The sequence below is a fragment of the Telmatherina bonti genome (assembly GCF_933228915.1).
Source record: "Telmatherina bonti genome assembly, chromosome: 2".
In the NCBI taxonomy this organism is placed as follows: domain Eukaryota; kingdom Metazoa; phylum Chordata; class Actinopteri; order Atheriniformes; family Telmatherinidae; genus Telmatherina; species Telmatherina bonti.
Genome location: NC_136620.1, coordinates 10,939,074 through 10,966,456, shown reverse-complemented (window position 1 = coordinate 10,966,456; position 27,383 = coordinate 10,939,074). Strand labels below are relative to the sequence as shown.

Here is a 27,383-nt window from a genome sequence, read left to right as displayed (position 1 = left end):
ATGAAAGAGGAGGAGAAGGCGCCGCTGCGCTGTTCTGCGTCTGAATTCAGCGGAGGCACCGAAGCTGCGGAGTGACGGGAAGAGCGGCTCGCAGCTGCGGGATACCTGCCCCACCATGGTAAGTTTGCGCCGCAGCTGCTGTATTTTCACGGCAGCTTCTTGTATCCAGCAGCACCGTGACGTTCCCACCGGAGAGGTTGTCGGTAGCGGGAGTTGTTAACGGAGGATGAATACATGCGTGTGGTGCCAAGTTGGGAATGCAGTTGTGGCCAAGTAGCGAACATCTGGCCTTTGGGCCATGCGTGCTGTGGATGTTGTGTGAAACATCATGTTTTGTTCACTGGGCCCAGTGACGGTGTGACGAAGGTGTTAAATGTCTTGTGAAATGTTGTATTTACTGACATAGCCTATATGATGCTGCTTTTGATGACGTTGTTAATTTAGGAAGAGTTCATTATGGTGAAAAAAAAGAGCCACAGGATCATTATAAAACACTTATTTAAAAAATGGATATGACCTCAAGCATGCACAAAACTGAAAATTGATGGTAAAAAAAAAAAAAAAAAACCGAAAAATGTTCAAAGCAAGTGTTCAGAAAGGCATAAATTGATGGGAAAATGACAACACTATTAAAGAAATTGGAAAGAAAAGTTCCCAAAATGCCTTTAGAAAAATGCAAAAAGATGACAAAGTGGTAAAAAAAAAAAAAAAAAAAAAAAACTGCAACAAAAGATGACAAAGACTTAACAGTGCACAAAAATGTAAAGAGGAAAAATCGACAGCGGCACTGATGGGCAAGACAACAGTTAAAGAGTTTTATTTCACTTTGAGTACAATAAATGATTCAATGCAACCACAAGGGGCACAAACTCTCCCAGAAACACTTAAAAAAAACACATGACAGATAAAAGCTGTATGAGCACAAAACTTAACAAAGAGAAGCTTTACTACCACAAAACAGGTGAAATAGAAATGCATCAGGTGCAAAAGATGTGTTTTAAGAAGAAAAACAACTTGAGAGGGATGCCAAAATGACAACAAAGCGATGCAAAATTATTACAATGAGTTGCAAACAAATAAAGAAAAAAGAATTTATTAAGCAGAATGATAATTAAACAAACGTGACTAAGCAATTTTCCTTAGAGATTAAGGTATTTTTAATTCAGTTGCATTAACTACATAGTATTTCAAAGTTTTCAAAACAAGTGTTTGTAGAAAATCACTAGAACAATTCAAAGAGATGCAAAAAGGTAAAAACCATAAAACAAAAAAACTGTTTATAACAAGTGTAAATAACCGAAAAAAGATCAACTAACAAGATGTGCTAAAAGATGGAACCAAAACTAATAAGCTTCTAAAAGAAAAAACATTCACACTATTTATGCTAAGGCTAAGAAAGCATGATGAAAACGGCTAAAAGAAAAGCAAAAATAGCAATCAGAAATTTTAAATGAAAAAAAAAAAAAACAAATTAAAAATATAAGCAGAGTTGTTACAAAGAGGCAAAACCACACAGGCGTGATAACTGACAGGAAATGTAAGCACAAAAATGTGCAAAAAAGCTCCAGAAAGATGTGCAAGTTTCAAGACCAAATATTCAGAAGTAAAAGTTTTATAACAAGATGGGTTTAACTGCAGATTTCTAATAATAAATCTGGTTTAAAAGAACAGGAGACATGTTTTTATCTGTTATTTTTCCCACGTCGTTCATCCTTAAATACAATAGCAGAAGGAGGTGACGTTGCGCTGACGATGACCACCATAATGAAGATGAAGATGGCAAGTGAACTTGCCTAGCCTGGGGAAAATACGATGATGACATCATCAGGTCTAATGCCATCTCTTGACCCTCATAACTACACTGATGACACACGAGCACACGCTCAAACGCACATGCACACTAGCATGCATTACGGTTTCCTGTTACAGCATTGATTTGACGAGCCATCTGCGCTGGACGGTGATATCTGAGATACAGCCTTCAACGATCAGAGACAATAAGATATGGTTTCACCCTCCGCTGTTCTCACTGTGGAATAATCTGGTCTTCGCTGCTTAAACTAAACGCGTTCTGTCGGCGTTATGAGGCTACTTCTGGTGCAGAGCCTACAGGGACGAGGCGTTAGCAGCAGCTGACCTCGTCTGAAGCCGAAGGCTGAAATTATCCTCATCCTCATTTAGTTTCTTTGTGTTTTTGTTGTCTTTGTCCTGCCAGGCGACTCTCCGTCAGTGACTCCCTTCATCGCAGAGACCTCGACACAGACCGTTTCCCTCCACCCTTTGTTTCAAACATGGACTCTTCTGAAGACTCGTCCTCAGTCCATGATGGACCTCTGGACACCAGGATCAGCCCCGCTCGCTCCGATCTCAGCGGGTTGTACCATCTGGGTCGGACGCTGGGTAGAGGCCACTTTGCTGTGGTTAAACTAGCTCGTAATGTCACTACGGGGCAGCTGGTGGCTGTGAAGATGATTGACAAGACAAAACTTGATGTCATGGCAACCAGCCACCTCTTACAGGAAGTCAGGTAGGATATTTCAACATTCAAAGCATCTTTAATTCTACTAAAATCCACAAATACGATCGCATAAAGACAATCCCTTCTGCTTACTTTCAGGTGTATGAGGCTGGTACAGCACCCCAACGTGGTTCGGCTCTACGAGGTCATCGATACGCCCACCACTCTCTACCTGATCATGGAGCTGGCAGAGGGCGGCGACCTCTACGACTACATCCTGCGACATGAGGGCGGCGTGGCCGAGGGCACCGCCAAGCGTCATTTCGCCCAGATCGTGCGCGCTGTGGCGTACTGCCACCAGCTGCACGTGGTGCACCGGGACCTGAAGCCTGAGAACGTGGTCTTCTTCCCCCAGCAGGGCACCGTGAAGCTGACGGACTTTGGGTTCAGCAACTTATTCCAACCCGGGATGATGTTGGCCACCAGCTGTGGGTCGCTGGCTTATTCTGCTCCAGAGATCCTGCTGGGAGAAGAGTACGATGCTCCCGCTGTGGGTAAGAGACAAGAAAAGGCCTTCCTTTTTTATTGGAGCTTCTGAAGCTGTTCAGATTTGGGACATTGGATTGTTAAACAAAAGAGAATAAGATATTTTTATTCTGTAACTCAAGATTATCTTAGTTTGCATTCTTTGCAGATGAAAAAATATTTGCAAGATTTCAGCTGCAACTTTTAAATATAAAACTTAAAAGTTTTGTTGTTTTTTTAAAAAAAAAAAAAAAAAAACCTTCCATACATGTGAAGCATGGCCTGAGGTTTCACATGATATGACATCAGCCATCCTGCTTTCACATCAGCAGCTGCAGGTTCGCTCTCGAGGACACACGGTTCAGTGCAAAAGTCCTCAGCCACCTTTAATTTCTTTTGGTGGTCTCCAGCTATCGATCTCCAGGGTTTTTGAAAGTTTGTCTTTAGACATTGACTCCTTTTGGCTTATTTTCAGTCCAGTCTTTGCACATTTGAACACTGACCTTTGAGCCATTTAGGGATTTAAAAAAAGTCTCTAAACTCAAAGGATGAACCTCTTAGCAAGGAATCCATTTTAAATGTAATCTTTAGGTTCTTTCGTCATCTGGTGGCAGTTTGTTCACATTGCTTTAGTTAAGTTTACTAATAAAGATAACCTGGTTTAAGAGACAGAAAGTAATATTTTTGCAGCAAGACGGAGATATGAGCTGAAACGTTGGCCTATCTCAGCGTGGTGTGCAGTGTGTCCTTTTGAGGAAAGTGGACAGATGGAGGACAAAAGATGTATCAGGCATAAAAACAACATATTTATAGCAGATGAACAAGGTCTGAAAGTGATGTCCTGACGAAATGGGAACAAATCCAGCAAAGACCTGAACCAGGTCCTGATAGGTGCATCCGGACCTTCAGCTGATCCATCCACTACTGGCTGAAGCCTCATCGGAAATGGTCGGCTGTCAGGAAGACGTTCTTAAAGAGGCATCATGTAGCTTTCCACGTTTCGGACAGTGACATCGATCAAGTGCATTTCTGTGTCGCACAGATACAAACACACCGGCTCTTCTCAAAGCGCACCGTGACAGATTCGACAATGAAACCCAAACCTCAACGAGAGTCTAGACATCAACAGTACTGAAGCAGAATTAGATCATCTGGACAGAAGACGTATCGAAAGAGAGCTTTGGAAAGTCCTTCAAGAAGCCTGGAAAACTATTCCTGAAGACTAAATGACAGAAATCGTATCTGCAGTTCAGACTGTGCTGATAAGTAAAGCTGCTAAGACCAAATATTCACTTTCACACCTCTTAACTATGTTTGCCTGTATTTTCACTTTTTTTTTATTATTTATTCAGTTTTTGGTAATATATATGAAAGAGTGAAGAGTTTCACTCAGTACGGTATGAATAAAAAACTCTCCAAGTGAAACTGATTTAAATTTAAATAAAGGGATCATATCTCAAGATCCATCTAGCAGCTGCGTCACATCCTTCAGTCTGTGTTGAAGCTGCAGATGTAAAAGGTGAAGTTTTTAACACTTCTCATTAAGACTTTGGAGTTTAGTTTTCGACCTGTGTGGGGCTTCATTTAAAGCTTTAGTTCAGAGTAACAGTAAGATGGAGATCTTGTCTTCATCCAAAGCCAAGAACAGACAGTAAATTTGAGATTATTTTAGCACATCCTCAAGATGTGTGAGTTCAAAACTTTCCCTGAGTAAGCCTGTGTCCTCTATTTACCCTGCGTGGACATTCCTTGTATGTATGCGAGCATCTCTTCCACATTTATGTCCTCCAATGACAATCATGGCTTTGTATGGATCACAGTGTGATCGTGTGTGTCGAGGATTAGCGTGAATATCTGGGTCAGTCTAAGCAAGCCAGTCAGTCATGAGCCAACCGGGCACGTTCTGCAGTGGAACGAAACGCTGCAGCTCGCTGCCGAGCCCACCGTGCACACTGCAGAGCAAGCATTTGTGTGAAGGAGTGTGTGTGTGTGCGCGCTTGTGATGAGGACAGATAGCAGGAGCAGGAAGTTCCATGCATTGTTTGTCTTTATTGGAAAGGATGGACTGATTGTGGGATTAAAGCTGGTAGAAACAGAAGGAGAACTGAGGGATTTGGTTTTATGTGTCCCGTTGGGGAGGGGGGTGTTGGGGAGCGCCATGGGTTGTCTGCTTCTGGGAGGTCGGTGGTCTTATCTGTTAAGCTGGACTAGGCTGGATTTTTTTATTTTTGCAGTCTGGCCACTTCTTACCCTGCTTAATGTAAAATGCATCTGCTCTGGATACAAATTCATCCCAGCTGCAATCAGTGCCCCCTCTGGCATTCACTTCATTTATTCTATGTACGTATGTGAGAAAGGCTGAGTTGCAAATGGACCCAAGCAACATGAAGTATCTTATTTTCACACGACCTTGCCGTACGAGAAGGGTGGTGAAGAAAGAGTGCCCATCCTTAACTCTCAGTGTGACTCATGAGTTGCATTTGTTCCTTTTTTCTCGTTACTTCCTGTTTCTAAAAGCGTCTACAGGAACGTTGTCCTGTTAAATGAATTTATGATTACCTCCTTGAAGACGTTCTCAGCTTCACTTCAGCTAAAGCGCGCTTCTCTGCTGTCTTCCTCTAACATGACTCAGTTTTTCAATGTCTACGTTGTGTCATGGCTTTGATAGAAGCGTATGCTCTCATCATCTCCACATGTATGTATTTATGGATATGTGTTTGTAATCCTGAGCTGCACAGAGAAAAAGATGTCCCTCGATGATCTCGGCTTAGTAAGATGACTCATAAAGCTGCGCTCACACACAGACCGCTGCCTGTGTCTCTTGTGAACAGGCTGCTGTTGAATTCTCTGTGTAAGTGTGCTCTGCTTTGTGTGTGCACGCTTGATGATCGTCATATGATGTGGAGGAAACACAAGAATCTGCAGAGGGCCTCTTTCCTTGGAGAAAGACCAAAACAATCTGCAGTTGCGTAACATCTGCCCATGACCATGTTCATGCATGTGTGTAGTTTTTACTCAGTTTGGCTCCAGGTTGTTAAACACCAGAGGAAGATTGTCATTGCTACCGCTGTGTATGCTAACCGCCAATGTGTTTTTGGTTTGGTTTTGTCTTTTTTTTCTTCCCCCAGGTTGTGACGGAAACGTTAGGCTTGGCAGTGAAGTTACAGAAAGTACCAGATAAGATGAAAGGAAGAGCTAAATTTGTCCTGTGGTCTGTACAGGAGGAGCTTCGGCACCGGACAGATTATTTTAAGCCTGTCTGAGCATCAGCACACACTTACATTAACAAAGCCATGTGTGAACGACAGGTTTACTTCCTATGACTTAACTCATATTAACTGATGTAAACAAATGATGGTAAAGTAACTTTACTGGTCTGCCATCATTTATTTATTTTAAACGGGCTCGGTGATGCTATTTATAGTTTTCTGAGCTTTCTACGGTGTTACAGTGTCAAAAACTCATCAGACATGTGAGCGGCGTCGTTTCCATGGTGACGGAAAGAGAATTTTTTTATACTTCAAGATTTTAGTGACGTCCCTGGGGAGGGACTCAGTGATTGGTCATCTTCTCCAGGTTGTGCACTTTCACGAGAATAAAGCCACGCCCACTTTCACTGCTCAGTATAACTACTCCTGGCAGTTGACCAATCAGACGCAGCGTGCTGGGCGGGGCTTCCTCTGTTGGCTTGTTTCTGGCAGAGGCTGATCTGAGAGGATCAATACAAAATGAATGAAGGGGTTTGTGAGAAATGCTTGATTATTTCTTGCCCTTCTGGGCTCGCATATTAAAATAATCTACACTGAAATGTGCAGAATGGGGCCACTTTAAAGACAAAGACATGTTATTTCAGTACAGAAAATGTATTTTTAAATCCTTGAATAGCTTTTTGTAGCTCTTCTCTGTCCATATGATGTTTCAGTAGTTTAGAGGTCTGGGCTCTGGGGAGGATTCAGATCTGCTGCTGCAGAATTTCACCCCCATTGTTGTGTCATGCGGCACATCTCAGCCTTTTCTTCATTTCTCTTCCTTAAGAGTATCGTCTTGACAGCCATCCTACCATGGAGACCATTTCTGGTGAGGCTTCGGCCAACAGTTGATTGATCAACTGAAGGTTGGTCCAGGCAGCTGACTGATGAGTTTTTTCCTTTCCACTGTCACCCGGTGCATTGCCAGGATGGGGGTTTGGATCTAAGTCAAGATTTGATGCAATCTGTTGGCTTTTCTTAACTCGGCTATTTATTATGAATTGTCTCTTATTGATGAGATGACATTGCTGTGAAGTGGTGCTAGATAAATAAAGCTGGAATACAAACTGAATTGAAGCTCCAGGTGCATCTGTCAGGTCTTATGTTGGTATTTTGTTGGATTTGTTCCAATTTGTTCCTGTTTCTTCAGGACATCACACTCACATTCTGCTTTAAATTGTTTTTCAGCCTCGAAACTTTTCCTCTTGTCCTTCACTTGTCGACTTTACTAACATGTTGTCAGGCCACATGTCACGCCATCCTTAGATATGCAGCAAACTGCTCTTTGTGAGTCGCCGTGTTGCTGCTAAAATTTGTTTGTTTGTGAATCTAACATGTTTTTTCGCGACTATATCTAAAGACTTGTGAACAAATTGTGTCATTGTGACGGGGCACTGTCACACGTTTGGCTCTGCTATGTTTTGAAAAACTTCTTAGTCATTTTTATTCCTGAATGATTCACAGATCACTAAAAAGGGACTTAATCCTTAATGCTCCAAGCTTTTATTGATGTATGTTTTTGGTCAGCTTGTTTTTTTCTACATAGCAGTGCATAGAACCTCGTCTCTTTTAATCTCAGTCAACATCCAGACGTCATTTTTGCAGGACAGCCTCAGTTAACAGATTATGTGGATAAAATTATGTAAAATAAATGTCTCAATAGATATAGCAGCTTAAAGGCCAAACAAAACAGCTAAACAGAATTTATTAAAACTGAATTTCCCTTTTGGGTTTAATTAAGTATTTTTCATTTAATAATTTAAATTTTAATGATTTAAATTAATTTTTTTATTTTTCATTTAATAATTTTTCATTTAATATTTAATAAAGTATTTTTCATTTCATTACTAACAGATTAACAGTGACCAAGTCTTTTCTCATCTGCAGATTGTTCTCTTAAATCTTGGATTTGGGAGAAAAAAAACAAACACAGCAGCAAGTAATAGCATAAATACATAAATAAGCATAAAGTGTAAATATGTAAATAATTTCTATTATTTATCTGCTATCCTCACAAAACTAACTCCAACTCATCTTATTTTGGTGAAATGGTGCATCAAAAATAGTTTGGCTTTATTCCATCACAGAGATTATTTTTGTTATTTTCAGATACACAACTTCCTCTTCACTTGTTGATCTTTGGCTGCTGCTAAAGAAACATTACAGGCAATTTGAGCTCTCTGGTTGGTGGAAAGTCTGACATGAAGTGGGTTCATCATGATATTTCAATTCAGATATATGTCTCTTCGCAACATAGTACTGATAGTGATCATTTATTATAAAAACATTATTTTAATCACGTTATTATTGTGAATTTACCTTGTAAAGTCTTAGAATAAACCATTTTCCAGCTGGATTGTAAGCCTCCTGGATGGGATATAAATGTCTGGAAAACCTTTGTAGATCATCTAAACTATCCATCCCATTTTACCCTACAGAGCTGCACACTGCCCTTCCTCAGATGGTAAAACAAGCAAACACAAAGTCTACAGACGTCCTGAAAATGAGTGAATAAGCTGCCAAAGTCCAAAGAAAAACTTCTAAAGAGCTTTAGAAAGCTGGGAAACTATTACGCAAGACCAGGTTTTAAAAAAAAAGATTGGAAGGAAAAGATGAAATATGAAGAAATGGGGGGGGGGGGTCCTTCCAAGAGTTTTCCACAATGGTTTAGACAATGTAAACAAATAATATCTGCTTCTACATCTGTCATGTGACCCTCTTCCTTTGTTTGTTTATGTGCATGGTCACTATGACAGCTTATCATCGCTGCTCTGAAATACTCTGCAACAGCTCCGGTTTTCTCACAGGATTTAAAGTTTCACACTGTCTCACAACTTCCTTCCCTGTACTGTTGCTTGGCAACCAGAGTAAATTTGTTTTCTTCAGATAGTTATTCCATTTTCATAAGAAATGCTTCTCCTTTCACCTACATTTAAAAACTCTAAGACTGACGTGACTCTGGAAACACAAGATTGTTTATATTTAAATGAGACTCTAACAAGTGTTCTTTACTTATAAATGATTGTCTCTATTAATAACTGGTCATCATTATGCATTAAAGTTAAGTAAAGCAGCTTCAAAGAATATTGTTATCTAACTATAGATAATTCATTTCCAGTGGTGGTACAACAGGATTTAATCACCTATCAGCATTTGTCTCATCAAAAAGGTTGTATTAGCCATTAAAATTCACAAATTTCCCATAAATTTTTCTTTTTTGATGGTTTTTTTTTTCATAATTACCTGCTTTATTCTGGCCTCAGCTAAGCTGGACAGCAGTCACACCAGGTTTATTTTTAAGACAATACACTGTCTGATTAACTCCGACATTTGTGTCCTCATATATGTCTCCTCGGGGTGAGGTCTGGTCGTGTGAAAACAGCTCATCTCTCCTCTTTAGCATGCTGCCACACACATGCACCGCTCACTTCTCTGCTCCGTGGTGGAAGCTGATGGTTGCTTATTACCCAGCTCGAAGCAGCCCCCATAAACATCCTATTTTAGATCAAGAACAAGCTGCATAACTGGAGGCTTTCCAGACAAAACCACTTTGTCAGTGTTTTCATGTCAACCTGAAGGCTGCAGGACTGTTTATACCAACAACCACTGTTCCCAGGTTTGGAAAGCACACCACCAGCACATCCAGCACATTCTGGAAAGTATGAAAGTGCTGAGAACAAATCAATTCTCTTAGCAACAAAATCTAAAAACAGACGCATCATGTTGGGTGAACATTGTGCAGCAGCAGGAGGTTAATGTATCGTTTAGAGCACAGCATGTCCTGAAGCTTAAAGATGCTCTGCAGCTCAGACAAATGAACAATGTCTTCTCACACTGATGCTTTTGACACGCTATGTTTTTTTGTTTTTTATTTAGCAACGTTTTTGCTTCTTTTTAACCGCAGAAAATCTATCAGACTAAAAGAAGAACTAACGAGGGAAATGTTACTGTGTTTTCATTGAGTCTAAAGCCATTTTAAATAAATGTTTATTAGTTATAACTTTATTAGCTATAGCATGTTTGATGCTTTAAAGTGTCAGACGAGTAAGATCTTTCTGAGATTTAACATTAGGCCCGTTTCTACAGAGGGCTTTTTTCAGTACGGGACAGTACAGCATTTTTTTTCCCCACAAAACCAGTAAGGATGCCAGAATATCCGATTCTAGTTGTTCTACGTTCTTTTTGGGAACCTTGCGATGGGGTCCCAATCTTACAGATCCGACACTAAAAGACTGAGCTTGAATGACTGATATCCATTGTTTGTTCAAAAGAATCATTACTTGTGGTGCAGCTCTGCAATAAGAACAATGGGCGAAGAGTTTAAATATTAGCGCTGTGACGATATGCTTTTGTCCCGATTCGACTCGATTCCGATTTTGTTTTGGGTGCTGATTCGATTTAAATTGCAATTCTCACAATTCTTTGATTTTGCAGATTTTTGTAGATTAAAAACAAAAAAAATGTAAAAAAAAAAAAATTTTGCTTTTCATTTTCCTTAATTTCTATGAGGAAAAAACAACACAGTTGCCAGACCATCATTCTGCTGCTATAATGCCCAAAAAAGACAAGTTAAAAGACCAATAAAAACAATAAAAATGATTAAATTTTACAGTAGACTTATTTTTTATTGGGAAAAAAATAGATTTTTTTTTTTTAAAAAATCGATTTTAAAATTGTGAAGCAAAAAAATTTTTTAATTTGATTTTCCAACCCCTATTAAAGTGGAAGTATTATGTGCATTTCAGGCTAATTTATTTTTTATTTCTGAGACCAGAAGGGCTGGGATTGATCGAGTTATTGTCACAAATGGCTTTATTTACTTCAGACCGACCCTCTCCGTAGGCTGTCAGATCAGCCTGCAGGCAAAACGAGTGGATTGAGACTCTTCCGCATTAAGCCCCGCCTCCTGCCACTGCACTACATCAGGAGCGCGCACCGCACCTGCTTTCGCCGTCATTGTAACATCTCATAAACAGAAGGATTAGGCTAATATCAACTCAATAAAAAAAACAAAATACAATGTCAACACATAGCATACAGCCCTACATGTTGGAACCTGAATCAGAGCCTGAAAACGAAGTGGAAAACAGCAACCCACAGCAACGAATGCAGCAGGATGTCTCTCTTTGGTAAACTCACCAGCCATCGTTGGAAATAACTTTATCCCACGTTTTCCACCCGCCTGATGTATTTGTACATGCCCTTGTTAACCAGTAGAAGGTAACCAATCACCGAACCTTATCCCCCGGGACGTCACAAGGATTTCCAAGTAGAAAAAACTCTCTAAAACGACGCGTTTTTCGTCGCCATGGAAACTGAACGAAAAGCGTGCTGGAACTCAAACTCAAACTCAAACATGCGTTTAGGTGATAACAAACGGTGCTGTTCACATGTCTGATGAGGATTCAACACTGTAACACTGTAGAAAGCTCAGAAAACTGGAAATTTCATAACAGCAGCCCTTTAGTTATAACGTAGAATAGTTGTTGTTTGAAGCCATATGCCAAGAAGAAAGAACACAAACGGCTGGATGCTGCCATCAGTGTCATTTGTTAGAATAAAAAGATAGTGATGTGCAGACAAGACATCGCGCTGTTCCGTAGCGACAGACCTATAGCTGTCTGGTGTGGGTTTTTTTTTTTTTTTTTTTTTGTTAACATTAAAGAGATAATTAAGTCTAGACTTTAGTAACTCGTGTTCTAATTTTATTTCGAAAACATCTTGCCATGTAGCACAGTTCATCTCTTTGTTGTTTTGAGAATTTTTTCTTCTAATTTATTTATTTTGCATCCAAAGCTGATGCTGGTATATCACCAGCATCAGCAAAGCCTTTTAGCTTTGTGATCCACAGTCTGCACACAGTGACCTCTTGCCCTCAGCTGGAAAAATCTCCAGCCCCCTGTGACCCTCTAATATCCTAATGTCCTTAGCAGATCACATATAGAGGGATTTAAAATCCATATGAGGAAACAAAATAATGTTGTCCTTCATTGAGTTTGCCATTTCTCCAGACCCTTACATGTAACAGACCCGTGTGCAATGGAACATTAAACCATTGTCCTGCATTACACTCATAAGGGTCCTGACAACAGCCCTCAGTTCTCACCATACAATGTTCGCTCAAGTGCACGCTCGCTGACACAATCACCTCAGTCCAGAGACGTGTTATGCAACAGCGAGGAGAAGCCACAGAGTGCTGGGAGTGTACTTTTCTCCTCTCACTGGGGAATATCGCACATTCCCACCATGCATTAGTGGCCTGCTGACAGCACAAAGATCAGCTCAAAGCGCACACACACACACACACACACACTGGCTATATAGAGTATATAAAGTAGATGTGGATGGTTGAGTCAGATTTGAAGAGAAGTTTATAAAAGCTTTGGCTCAGGGTTCAGCAGAGCCTCAAGCAGAGTGAGTGGTCCTGCTCTGTGACCTTGTTAAGCCGCTACCTCATTTGAAGTGCATATTTCAAGACCGAGTACGTCATAAAGGGGGAACAGAGCTCACTCTGTTGGAAAGGGTCTGCCAAGTTCAGACAAAAAAATTCAGCCTTTTGCCCACATTTGGAAAGTAGAAGCAGGGAGTGCTACGTGTTTGTGGTTCAGTCGGGTCATCACTGCTCTGTATCAAATGAACTGGACCAGTTATGGAGACATGTTGCCTCCCTTCCTGACAAATCTCATTATTCTTATATGATTATCATCTGACTCTGATTTAATGACCCTTAAAAGGCTTGAAAATAGAGAATAATATTTATATATCCTGGCCTGATATGACAAAAACTCACCTCTTGAGACATTGGTAAGTTTCATGAATAATTTCAGAGATGCTGGAAAACTTTAGGTTTTCTCAAAGGTTTAGTGTGTCAACCAATTCTGGCTTCCATTAATGTTCTTGGCTCAGATGAATGATTATTGATTAATGATGTATCTTGTCATTGGTTAATAAGTACAGCGCTAAAATATGTCACCAAAGTTAGTTTTTTTTAAAGTTACTAAATGTTAAGTGTAAAATAAAAAGAAAAAAGTGAAAGGAAACAGTAAAAATTGAGGCGAAAATGCACTAAAGTTTTTAAAAAAAATAATTTTTTTTTGTTAAAGGCGGAGTATGTAAGATTTTCAATATTTTCAAAAAAATTAACTCATAAAATAACTACAATCATAATTTGATAGTTTTTTGAACATGTAGGTTCCAGTCTGTCCATATTTGATGCATTATTAAGTTTAATTAATGAGAAATGACAAAAAGCACTTTTTTTTTTACTGGTAGGCAAACATTTAAGAAGGGTCTTTGTCATTAATTAAACTTGTAATTTAATAACACATCAAATATGGACAGACTGGAACCTACATGTTTAAAAAAAACTATGTAATTATGATTTTTTAGGCAATTTTTTTTTTTTTTTAAATATTGAAGATCTCACATACTCCACCTTTAAGGTGTTTTTTTGTTGTTTTAAAGATAAATTGTCATTACGGTGAATGCAAACAGCTATTCTTCTGCTTTATCTTGTTTGAGTTAGCAAACAATTAATTTGCATGACTGAATGGAGAACAATTCAGTGTTTAGTGATAACACAAATTATGTCACATCAAGATGTCCATTTAATTCTGGAGCTGGTGATTGAAACAAGATCAGATACCGACACACCAATAACAACCACCAGACTGAACCACTTTCTGTTTGATCTGTAAAATGTTAATATCGTTCCAAATAAAAGCTGTAAGACTAAATCAGTTTATAGACATTAAAGCAGGATATAGTAAGAAATCACTCCCACTTAGACCCTCAAACCAAATATTTCTACAACTTGAATATGACAACCAATTTAATTGAGTCTGACTGTCATTGTTACACACTGTACATGTGGTTGTGTAAAATTTCCTCTCTAATTATTACAGGCAATTCTGCTTTTCAGAACAAAATAAATGTGTACAGATGCACTTTTTTAAGGAAATTTAACAACCGATTAGTGTATCAGTGTTTGATCTATGCTTTCACTTAGGATCAATACTTCTGGCTTGTTTATCATTGTTTAGAAGCGTTGTTACAACCCTGTCATTAAATGCCGCAGATGTTCCCAGAGGTGAACATTCAGTCTCATTTATGGTTTCTTTACCGATGTAAAAAAGTTTGTGACTTCCCACACCTACGCATGTGCATCCTATGCATCCTTTATGTTGACACGGTTGTTAAATCAGCGAGTAACAGTAAATGATGCGACTTAAACAGGAGGATAAAGTAGCTCCTGGACTACCCGTCTTGTTTCTAACTTCACTGTTAGATTGTCGTGTCTGGCAGAAAGCTGCAATGTCCACCTCAGTTCTGAAGTCCCTAAACGCTACACCCATGTAGACTTTAGATTTCTTCTGGTTGTTATCTGTTTTCCTTTTCTTGGCTACGTTTTTACCTCTTGCGGGGCAAAGAGTATGGATGCTCCTCTGTTTCAATGGAAAATGGCAAGTTGAATGATTCAGTTGTCTTTGCCATTCGTTTCCCCCTGACAACACAAGGCTAACAAGTTTGTCCCCTTTCATCTACCATATTTAAAGATGGCGATGCAACAGCCTTCTATTGGGTCCGCCACCACCTATATATTTATAAATAACTTGTTCTAAGCTACAACAATGCTTTCATTTGGATGTGATTGTGATTAGACTTTGGTAAAAATGAGTATTTATGAAAGCAATACTTGTTTTTTGCAAATTAAAAGCCAAATAAGTTCACAATCTGTACCTTTAAGCACTGCCCAGTAAAGGGCAGTGCAGAGTTCACCTCCAAGTTCTGGTGGTTTTCAGGTCATGACTAACAGTAGAGGCGGTTGTGATAATGTACGTTGTTAAAAAGAGACTTTTAAACTAGTCGATGGTGTGTTGTGTCCCCATTAAATACTTTGCAGCCTCTTCTTCTTTGTTCCTTTTGCTGGGGACATGTCAGCTGAAAACTGCCCCCTGGGTTTTCAGTGCTACTGCTCCGTTTGGCTACAAATCTGCAAGCTCCCTGAAAACAGACTGAAATACACCCAAACATTAGGTGGAAAACTCCATTTGTGTGCATGTGTAGCACAGAGCACAAATTAGCCTTGATTTGTGAGTAAGTGCTGTCTCCATTTTACTGTTGTTGCCTGTAAATTCATCCCCATACTGCATAATTCAGATTTTTATCTACACATGACACCTATTCAGGTGGGATAACACATCTCCATCAGCTTTCTGACATGTAAAGACCTTGTGCAAAGACATGGAGTAGGAATTCTACAAACCTTTTAATATTTACAAATAAAATTGAACATTAGTAATAAAATTAATTTATAAAACAATCAACTCACCCATTCTAGCTAACAGATGAAATCATGCAAATTAGAGGAATTTTTATTGAGAAAAAAAATTTACTGCATTTTCTTAAGTTTTTTTTTTTAACTATTTTTATTTTTATGCTGTATGATTTTGACTAAGTTATCTTGTCTTTTTTATAGTGCAGGTGTCATGAATTGTACTAAAAGGCATCTGTAAATAACTTTTTTTTTTTTATTACTATACTTATTACTATACTTATTACTAAATTATTACTATACTATACTTATTACTAAATTATTACTATACTATACTTATTACTAAATTATTACTATACTATACTTATTACTAAATTATTACTATATCTACTAGTTTTATTTTTAAACTTCTAATTTTTGTGGTGACACTCCACAGACTTTTTATTTGCTTTTCAGGGGTGATATTCATGAAGCTTGCTTCCGATCTGCCATTACTGCATGAAGATCTGATTTCAGGGAAACTATAAATGTTCCTTTTGCCTTTAATCCAAAATTATTTGTTCAGCAAAACTGAGTTTTAAGAACTTTTTGTTCATCACGCTTTAAAATGTGACTTTTAGGAGTCTACATGGGCTCTGTGATATTTCTGGTGTCACGTCAGGGTTAACACTCAACATGAACAGACTGTGCAGTGTTCTTCTTTCCAGTGTTTGGGGAAAAAACACAAAGAGACAGACAAGACAGAGGGAATCTCATTCTGAGAATAGCACAGCACCACAACGAGCGCTCTGTTTGTCATGGCCTTCAGCTCCCTCTCCTATCTCGTGTGTGTATGTGTGTGTATGAGGATTCCTTGAAGTGGCCGCTGTGTTCTCAGCTGGTTCAGGCTGTCCTAAATTTGCCTGAACCTTCTCTTATTGAGTGTGCATCAAGAAAGGTGGGGGAGAGGAAGACAAGGGGGAAGGAAAGGGAGGAGACGGGAAAGAACACAGTGTCAGCAATGTCGGTCTGCACATGAACTTGTGTGTGTGTGTGTGTGTGTGTGTATATGTGTGTGTGTGTTTTAAAGTCAAAGGTCTACCGTGCCAAACCCAGTCGTCTACAGGGTTTGTCTCACACTTGTGCTGCTGTTTCTCATCCACTTTCCTCATGTTCTTCGTCACCTCATGGAGGAAGTAACCTGCCTCAGCAGGAAGGCCGCTCTGCAGCTCATCCTCACGTTTCACCTCCGCTCTGGAGTCAATGCCATTATCTCTGCCTTAATCCAGCCTTGAGCTTTTGTGCATATTTGCTGGTCAGACTGATAATTCTCTCCTCATTTGTGGGATGTTAAAAGTGAACTCTGAGTTAGATCAGAGATCCGAGCGATTATTGTTATTTTAAGCCTTTTTTTTTTTATTTAAAATTGATTTTTGTGGTTTTTTTTGTGTGTGTTCCAGATATCTGGTCTCTGGGGGTGATCCTGTACATGCTGGTGTGTGGAGTTCCTCCCTTTCAGGAAACCAATGACAGCGAGACTCTGGTCATGATTCTGGACTGTCGCTACTCCATCCCTGAACACGTTTCTGAACACTGCAGAGAGTAAGTATTTCGACATAAAGCTGGGTTATGTCAAAATATTGAGTCAGTTTTTCCTATTATCTGCCATTTGGAGATGCAAAGTTCTTATATGGAGCTGCAGACCTAAATATAATCTCATTAGTGTGCATTGCAGTGAATAATTTCAGTGTCCCAGTTGTCAGACAGACTTGTCTGGACAGCTGCAAATGCAGTCTGAGCTAAAAGTGTGACCTTATCTCAAATGTTGGCTTTTGTTTGCTGGAATCCCTGCAGCTTAAATCATAAATCACCCCCATCATGGTGGCACAAACCACTCCTGGAACAAAATACACCTCACACCTACTCGCCTGTCTTCTCACTTAATCGTCACTCCTCACACCTCGAAGCAACTCGTCCTCGGTTTGGTAAACATCAGCAGGAACCAGCCGAAACCACTGCTGCTGCAGTGTGTTGAGGGTGAAGATCACTTACTCCTGCTCTAAACCACACTCACACGGTTTTATTACATTAAATATTAAAGAAGAGTATCAAATCTGAAATAAATGTATTCACTAGTTAGATCTAGCCGTCTTTGTCTTCTTTTGGCATTAACCTCATTTTTATATGCACACATGAGCTTTTGAATTAAAGGAAAACTGCAGAACTTCTCAGAGAAATGGATCAGCTGAGTATTTTTGCACAAACTTTAATGATTTATTATCATTTGGTAGTCCAATAAAATCTGTTTTATGTGCCACTATTGGGTTATATTATTAGAGATTATAGGAAAGTCCTTTAAGAACCTGAAAACAAATTTCCATTGTAGCTAAAAGGACAATGTGCCATTAAATAGATCTCTAACAGACTTAAACTTAAACCAATCATTCTGAAATGATCCTAGTGAACGTAATAATGGATGATACATTTATTACATGCTTTATGCTGTAAATAGGCAGTAACTAAAGGATTTAACTTTAGTGTGGTGGCAAATTCAAATATCTGTCATGTGTGAAGCCCCTATGTGTTGCTTTTTGTTAAATAAATATTATGGTCACAATGTCTGAGTTATATAAAGGAGAGAAAAAATGGAAAAAATAATTGTTCAAAATGCTGAAAAATTATTATTATTATTGTTATTATTATTATTATTATTATTGTTGTTGTTGTTGTTGTTATTATATTATATATTATTATTATTATTATTATTATTATTATTATTATTAATAATAATAATAATAATAACAATATATTGTTGTTGCTTAGTTATTTTTTTATTATTATTCAGTCTTTTTTTTCCATCCTCCTTTCCTGCTCAGTTTTAGGTGAATGTATACAGATAATTTTTCATCTAAATTTAAATGCTTCTAAAATCAACAACAACAAAAACCAAACAAACAGATTTTTAAAAAACTTTTGCAACATGACAACATGTCAGCGTTTTCAACCCATCACTAATTTAAGTTAACACGGCACAAGTGTGTTGGAGTAGGAACAGGTCTAAGTCATGCAGGACTGCGGCACTTGAGGACCAGGATTGGGAAACAATGTTCAAGGACATTAGGATTTAGGGCCGCAGCCCGTCTGGTTTTCACTGTATCACTGATTTAACACTCTGACTCAAACTGAATGGATCCAACAGCCTATGAAGTCCTGCACAGTGACAAGTTAGTCATGTATGTCGGTGCAGGGATACACTGAGAACAGCCCTGATTTAGGGCATTTTCTGTGTGTGTGTGTGTGTGTGTGTGTGCTCATATGGCTTCTCTTGCAGCTGTAGCACTGGATAGTGCTGACTCTAAATGTAAACCTGCAGAGATGTGGTATTTTCAGCTGTTTCCTCCACAGCGAGCATTGCATGCTAACATGAATTGTGCTAGTCATCTGACAAGATACTTGATTTAAGCTTCCCTGGTCTTACGCAAATGGCCAATATTGCATGCACGCTATCATGAATGAAGTCTTGAAGAATTTTTGTAAAAGTAAAAAAAATTAAGTCAAATAACAGTTTAGTTTGTTTCTCTCGTCTAAATGAGGTTAAACAAACATCAATCTACAGCTGAAAATTGTTCCAAAAAAAGTAATATTTCTTATGCTCACAAAATGTTTACTGACCCTATACATCTCCAATGCTGCAAAGCTTCGTATGGACTTAGTTTTTCTTCAATAAAAACAATTCATATTATCTGAGCCAATGAGTCTGAGTGTAAAATATTGAGACAGTTCAGAGTTTTTCTCTACATTTTGGTGACAATGAAGAAAACAAATCATATGCAGTTGTTTCTTTTTTCTGTGGGCTTATAGAACCAGGAGATATGAAAATCTGTTATTCAGAAATACTGAAAAGCACAAAGACTCGAAGGTCATGATGTTTGCATCTTTTAAGATTTGGAGATTTTCACGGCCCCCTTTAATGTTTTCACAGATTTTAAATGTCTAAATTTCATCGTAATCTTACAAACATATTTTAAGTTAACTTTTTCATGATTTTCTGATAAATTTCTGCACAAGATTAAGTTTAAAACCTTCATTGCAGGAAAAACTTAGCATTGACGGATTTTCCTTTTATTCCCAATCCTGACACCCTCACCGGTCACCCCTTAATCTGCTTGTTGAATAATCTGTCAGAGCGTTATTGATGTACATTTTATTAACTTTCTGTCTTTTTCTGCCTCATCTTAAGCAGATTTTAGAGTTGTTTAAATTTTTCATGTTATATATCTGGTCACCTGACCACGCAGCACAGGTTTAGTCCTGTAACAATAAGCCAGCTTTGTGACACTGAAACCTGAAATAAAAAACCTCAAGGTATATTTTTGAGCTGTATCATGCAGGCCTCAGGCTCTGTGTGTAAAACAGCAGCTGTTTCTGCTTCTTCCTCTCAACACGCAGAATAAACACCCTTACAGACACATTTCCAGTACTTGTCAAGTGAGCTGCATTTAGAGGATGGCAGGCATAAATAACCTTATCCCAGTGATGTGTCAGATTATCTGAAAACACATCTTGGAACATGTGACCCAGGACCAGTCATAAGATTTTTCCCGCATTCACATGACAATGTTTGTGAACGCAGGAGAGAGGCTGAACAGAACAGAACATGCTCCTGGTCATGCGTTCAGGTCTCAAGCAGTTTCACAAAAACACAGATGTGGCGATGGCCCAGATCACATGAAAAGTGGGTCATTTTTCTATCCTTAATATGTTCTGAAAAAGAGGGAAGAGTTTATAAACTACTTAAATCCTCCTCATTTGATACTGAAACTATCTTTTTTTTCCCATCAGCCTGATCTCCAGGATGCTGCAGAAAGATCCATCTCGTCGGGCTTCCCTCGATGAGATTGAGTCTCACCATTGGCTCCAGGGTCTGGATAACGCCCTCCTTAGTCCGGAGGCCCCACCGCACTGGCTCTCAGGGGCCCTTTCCCCCAGTTCTTCCCGCTTAGGAGCACCTGAATGCGGGGATCTGCTCGCTGCGAGGCCCACCTCAGCTCAGCAGCCGTTCCCTGGACCGTGGCAGCCCAGCCTCAGCTTCAGCACCAATCCAACTCCAGCTGAAGAGTCTCCTGTCAGCAAGAACCTCCCGGCTTTACAGCAGATCTGTGAGGAGGAAGAGGAGGAAGAGGAAGAGGTGGAGGAAGAGGAACCAGACCAGGAGGGGGGCAGTTTCTTGAATGAGGAAGAAGATTTGGGAGATTCTGAGGAGCGACTGGAAGAGGCATGCAATGATGAGCACAGGGAGGAGGAGGACTTGGAGGAAAAGTTAGAGGTAGAAAACAAGACAGTGGAGGAAGAGGAGGAGGAGGAGGAGGAGGAAGAGGTGGAGGAAGGACGTAAAGATGACATGGAGTTGGAAACAGAGAACGAAGACAGTGGCTGTGTGATTTCAGATCAGCCAGTCAGTCATGGAGACGAGCCGCTTAGTCAAACTCCTGAAGTCACTGCTTCCTCCCCGTCTGGATTGGGGGTGTCGTGTTGTCAGGGCCAAACGGACTTCTCAACCAGAGAGGAGGGAGAGGATGAAGAAATAGAACCCAACAACAACACCAACAAACCTCTTCCTCTCCTTCATAAATCTGAATCCTGCCACTCCTGCATCCCTGCATCCTCCACCATCCTGAACGAGAAGGACGCGCAAAGAACAGGCAGAGAAGAAGAAGAGGAAGCAGGAAAGTGCACAGAGAGATCTCCAGCTCCGAATCCACCAGGGAGCCGGGATGAGTCCACACCGAGGCCCGAACAGGGCAAACGGCATAGCATCAAGCTGCGTGAGAGACTCTTTCAGTTCCCTCTGTGTGAGAAAGCTCTGGCCCTCAACATGCCATCAAACAACAAGCCCAAGATCCTGCCATTGGCTCAGTACAACTGCTGCCATGTGCTGTGAGTGACACCAGCCTGGGTGCTGTCGGATGCGCCGCACGCTCTCTCGGGACGCACAGACTGCTTAACAGTCAGCAGGCGGCCAGCTACCGAGCACGAGTTTCCTGCTGAGCCAAACACAGAAACGACTAGGAACAGCCCTCAGCATGCAAACATGAGGATGTGACGGCCTCGTACGCACACACACTCAGCTCCAACACTGTGCTCATGTAATAAACATTGTTTTAGAGAAAGTTGGATTGCAGCACAAGAGTCAGACTTAGCAGGAACTCATCGCATTGCTGTTGTGTACAGGAGCTACCACAGAATTACTATGAATAGACTGTTTCTCAGTTGTAGCATAGAAACAAAAATGGACATATCTGTATAATAAAGAGGGAGACTGGAGAAGAGGAGGCAGCAGAGAGAGAAAATATGACATATATAACAATTTCTACTGAATAAGCTAAGGTTCCTTTTGTTTGTCTATACATTATATAAAAAAAAGTTTTGAAAAAAACCCATAAATATTAGATTTACTCTAATTAAAAGGAAAATGATGTGCTTTTTACAGCTTTGGTGCTTTGGGTTGGGCTGTAAGATCTTTGCAGTCAGATCCATGTTGAGTAAAAACACCATGACTGGCAACTGGCAACTAGCTGCAGTGTCATTTAAAAGTGCAATTAAAACGTCTCTTGTAATTTACAATCCAGTTACAATGGTCTGAATTACAGCTAACTAAGATTTGTTGGTGACTGACAACATCATTGGAAAAGTCGTGTCCTCCCTTTCACTGCCTGTGTTATTTACACAGACAGATGTGGCTGGAGATGTTTACAAAAGGAGGGGTTCTAACCAAAGAAGGCGCTTTGTTTTGATCATGGCTTCAGACAAGGTCAGCTGTAATTTACTTCCATGTCCGGTAAGATGATTTCCACAGGCTCTGTTACAACTTTTTCTTCTTTTTTGAGGAAATAAATCTTACATATTCAACACTTCCAAAGTAATTTGCATAAAGATTACTTTTAAAGTGTGAACAAACAGTTACTATATTTTATTTAATACTGTTGACAGTGTTACTGTTTTCATGGGTAACAAGTGTTTTGTGTCATAAACCTTCCAATTTAAATATTTTTCTTTTAACTAAAAAAAAATTGCCCTACTTCTGAACTTTAGCAGATTATATTTCGGACCTTGTCTTGCATCCTGTCTCTTCTCTGAACTCTGTCCAGGCAGTAAAGGTCAGTCCAATACTGACCCTTGTCTTATCTCCTGCTCTGTTATTTTGTCTCTTTCTTTTCCGTAAAGATAATGTCCTCTTGTGATTGTTTGATCAGCCACGCTGTGCGCTGAAAACAGCCAGTGTGTTGATATCCAGTTGGTAGCATTTGATGCAGTGCTGTAAAGCAAAACTCAGCTGTAAAGGGATGTTCTGGCTCAGAAAAAAACAGTTTAAAAGCACAGTTTTCTCAGCTAACCCTGCCTTTTGCCCAAAAGACGGCTGAGATAGGCTCCAGCTTCCCCGCGACCCTTCATTGGATTGAGCGGTTAGGAAAATTGATGGATGGATGGAGTTTTCTCATCTAAGGGACATACTGACATTTATTATGTAATTTTTCTAATTCTACATTCATTTGACAGACATTTTTCTCCAATACAATCTATATGTGATGAGTGATCAGTTAACATGTCGTTGGAAGGAGAAACCCGACATACACAAGAACATGCACAGAAAGGCCACAGTCAAGACTCAGACCAATCACTTTCTTGCTGTGAGGCCAAGTGCTACCACTGTTCCACCGTGCCGCCCAAGTAATGCATAATAATTGTCAGTGTGCCATCAAAACAATCAGAAATACTCTTAAGGTTGGAAAGTTATGCAGCGTTTTCTATAAACTGATACAAATCCTTGATCTAATGGTAAATAGTGTTGTTAAGTAGATGTTTACTGCTCTTGAGCCATTTAATGAAATGTTCCAACATTGTTTTTCTGAAGCTAAATTAGCGTTTCTTGAAGTTAGCGTTGCTTAACGATGGGTCATCGTCGATGCTTTAATGCTGAAGCTATCCTTTCATCAACTGAAGTCTCCATCACTGTTCACTGCAAACAGGATGATAAGCAGGATGTATTGAAGTAGTTTTGCGCTATTTATAGAATAAGTAGATTCAACTTTACGGCCCCAGGCCTCTGCATGTTGTGTCTGTAGCATAACTCAGCAATCTCTCACCATAGTTTGGGGAATTGTAAACAAAAGCCACTGATTTTATTTTTAAAAATATTTTGTACTTTTTTTTATTGTGGTTTAACACATCTTATATAATCTGAGTCAGTCAGTTGCAATTACAAACATATTTTCTTTATACTCTTGCCAATCATGGTGTTCTTGTTCATTTTGATTTGATTGCATAGATCTTTGTATTCTGTATTTTATTTGCACACACATATATGTGGAAAAGGGTGCAGATGGAACCATTTATTTATTGGCTGCTCAGTGCAGCTCCATTGTGAAAGCTTCAGCTACAGAGTAGCACTCATTCCCCTTTTCTTTTGCACAACATGCTTCTCAGACTGGTGTGAAAGCTCTTAATATGAGTCCATATGAAGAAAGACATGCTCTGACATGACACTGTATTATTACCCACCTGAGACTGAGAACAGATGTGATAGCTGCTCTTTTATTCCTTCAGTCTTAGTAGTAGAATGGCTTGTTCTAACATACTGTATGAAACTTTATGGTGGTCATTATCTGGGATGCAGGTCTCCCATTATTCTTTTTGATTATACCGAACATTTAATGTTTGAACAGAACTTTTTTTTTTATTTTAGACTTGATGAAATGCAGTTTCTTGATTTGTTATCTTTTTTTCCCCTTTTTTTTTAATAAGGTGACAAAAATATGTGCGACTTTGCATGTTGTTACTGTTATTTATCACAATTTACCTCCATGTGTCTTGAATCTGACAGGACATCCATTGTTCTTGTGTAACTATAAGTACCTTGTGGTAACCCACTGAGTGATGAATTGCACACAGTGTAACTACTGTAGCTGGTAGCTTTCCATAGCAGTACCCAGGGACTTGTGGGTAGATTTAGACCAACTCACAATGAATCGTAATTGTGTAGCCAAGGAGTCGCACCATGTTGTATAATTTTACTATACAGTGACTCTGTATGTTATATCTTTTCTCTCATCTAAAGCAGAGACAGTTTTGTAGAGCAACAGAAGATCGGAGTCGTACAATAAACAACTTCTCCCTCTTATAATTCAGTAAATAGAGCTCATGCATCAGTCACTGGCCTGTGATTGTTCGTTCCCTGCCTAAAAAAAGGATCAGCCATCACGTGAAAATCTGATTATAACTTGTATCTCATCAGCCACGGGAGCTTAAAATCTGCGCAAAAGAGGGATAAAAAGTATTTGTTCCTGTGGTTGCGGCCTGTTTATCCTCAGTGTCTGCTGACCTGCATTTTAACTAGGACTGTGACTCTATGGAACTGTGAACATATTTTTCTGTATTTATTTATTAAAATTGTTTCAGTAAACAGGTTTGGATGCGTGCAGTGTGATTATTTCAGCATGTATGTATATACAATATTGAAAATAAAATTATATAATGATACAATTTTGAATATATAAGTAAATAACATTGATATTTTATACATTTTCTTTGGGATAAAAAATGCACTTTACATTTTACGACCTCCTGACGAGGCTCAATTTCTGTAGTTTTTATCCAATTACATTTTTATTTTCTAGTAATATCTCATTTTAAGTAGATTGGGGATAGTGGAAGTCAAAATAAGCCTTCGGCAAAATAAAACTAGAAATATCAGAAAGATATTTTAATTCCAGTTATCTTTAAAGCCGTAGTTAATAAAGGAAGCTTCCTCTGCACAAACCACAACATCCATCTGACACTTCCTCTGCTGAATGAGCAGATTGTACAAATGGATACAGAGTATTACATAGTTATTACAGCAATTAAACCAATACCAAACCATAGGTTGGAAAGTAAAAAAAAAAAAAAAGTTAAAGCTACACTGATATATCATGGGAGTTGTGCACTAAAGTGAAGTTGTGTAATGATAATTCTTTCATCTTATTGAATTTATTGATAAAAGCTAACAGTGGTTGGCTGCACAAAAGTTAAACTTTTAATTTTTTACTTAAGAGGTGTGTTTATCTTTGATACATTCTCATAACTTAAAAATCACATTGATCTCAAGACAAATCACAGATCGTTCTCAAATCATGTTCTTAAATCCAACATCAGCAGCGCAATAAAGACTTTTAACAAAAGGGGCAAAATACAGGACATTTACAATAAATACCCCATCCTAATTCACTAACTTAATGCATTGTTTCAGCACTAATGGGACCCCCAAACCCACTGTTTGGTTTACTGTAATTATGTAGTTTGTTTAGAGGAGAAAATCCAGCTAAATAAATGTTATGCTTCATCTCAGACTCACTGTTATTAACACTGAGGTCTGAGCACTGGTTTTTAAACTTTTTCAACCACGACTCCCAAGATAACGTATGTTGCTGTTCAGAGGTGTCAAGTAACAAAGTACAAATACTTTGTTACCTTTCTTAAGTAGAAATTTGGGGTTTGTATTCTTTATTGGAGAAATTCTTTTTAAGACGACTTTCTACTCCTAACATTTTTGCACAGTTATCCATACAATTTAAAAATATAAATAAGAGTAGTTTACTCCTACATCTTTCTGGCATATATGTATGTATATATACAAATGTACATATATGTGTATGTGTACATATACATATATACATATATATATATATATATATATATATATATATATATATATATATATATATATATATATGTATGTATATGTACATTTATGTAAAAATAAAATAATACTATATATATATATATATATATATATATATATATATATATATATATATATATATATATATATATATATATATATATATATATAATATATATATAATTAATTTCTTTTTTCTTATCAATTATCACTTCATTTTTTTTTGTTTGTCTCATAATACAAATCTTTTGCCCACACTGATTCCTGCAGCCAAGCTTATATTTACTTATGTTCTAAGGTTGTTGATTTTTCAAGTTGGGCTTTTTGCAACATTACAATGTTTACAGTCATATTATCCAGGCCATGAAACACATCTTAATGCTCATATATGGCTCTTTAAAATATTTGCATTGCACTCAAATGTGTTCATTTTTCATAAGAATCTATGTGGCTAAAAAAGGTGCAGTACTTCCCACCTTTTTCATCTTTAACATTCAGATATAACATTATAGTCATAACTTATAGAAAGATGTTTTTTTTGGGGACTGCACTGTAGGCTCCAGTGCCACAATTTTAAGCAGTCCTTTTTAATGGTATTTTTCCACACTGGCATTACTTTTACCTTTATACTTTAAGTATTTTTTTTAAATATGCTAGAACATTTCCTCCCACGTTGCAAGTAAAAGCCACAGTTTTACCTAAGTAAAAAAATGAGCTGGTACTTTTACTTCTACAGAAGTCTTTTTAAACCTGAGTATCTATACTTCTATCTGAGTAATGAATGTGAATACTTGGCTCCACTCTTGGTTTTCACAACCCCCACATGTCAACTGAGCAATTAATAGTGTGATATAAATAATATAAAATCCAGGGTACATCTGATAAATGTAGGCTTTAGATGTACTTTTGTAGGTAGATATGCTTTTTTACAATTATCTAGCAAACCTCTGACATTATCTTGTGACCCCCCTCTTTGAGAATCACTGGGCTAAAGGGTTTATTTTAGTTCAGTTTACTAATTAATAGATAAAGTACTAAAAGGTCATCTTTGTACAAAGTGAAATTAAGATGCAAACTTTTATTTATATCTAAATACACTGAACATCAACATGTGCAATTTGGTAATAATGTCAGACATCAGCATAGATTTAGTTCTTCTGCATTTTATCCAAGAAATGACAA

General features: G+C 38.5%; 1 protein-coding gene across 1 annotated transcript; it reads left to right on the top strand.

Annotated features, from left to right (window-relative positions):
* snrkb (SNF related kinase b) lies at window positions 1–22,621 on the top strand. The gene is made up of 5 exons (XM_079254388.1): window positions 1–118; window positions 2,216–2,527; window positions 2,618–3,012; window positions 16,945–17,086; window positions 20,327–22,621. Exons 2-5 carry the CDS (start codon window positions 2,292–2,294, stop codon window positions 21,423–21,425), a joined length of 1,872 nt encoding a protein of 623 aa, XP_079110514.1. The 5' UTR covers window positions 1–118; window positions 2,216–2,291; the 3' UTR covers window positions 21,426–22,621.
* Window positions 22,622–27,383: the final 4,762 nt, after the last annotated feature.

Coding starts and splice junctions, on each gene's coding strand:
- snrkb (XM_079254388.1), top strand. CDS start 2,292: ATGGACTCTTCTGAAGACTCGTCCTCAGTCCATGATGGACCTCTGGAC. Junction 3,013..16,944: donor GTACGATGCTCCCGCTGTGG/GTAAGAGACAAG, acceptor TGTGTGTTCCAG/ATATCTGGTCTCTGGGGGTG. Junction 17,087..20,326: donor GTTTCTGAACACTGCAGAGA/GTAAGTATTTCG, acceptor TTTTCCCATCAG/CCTGATCTCCAGGATGCTGC.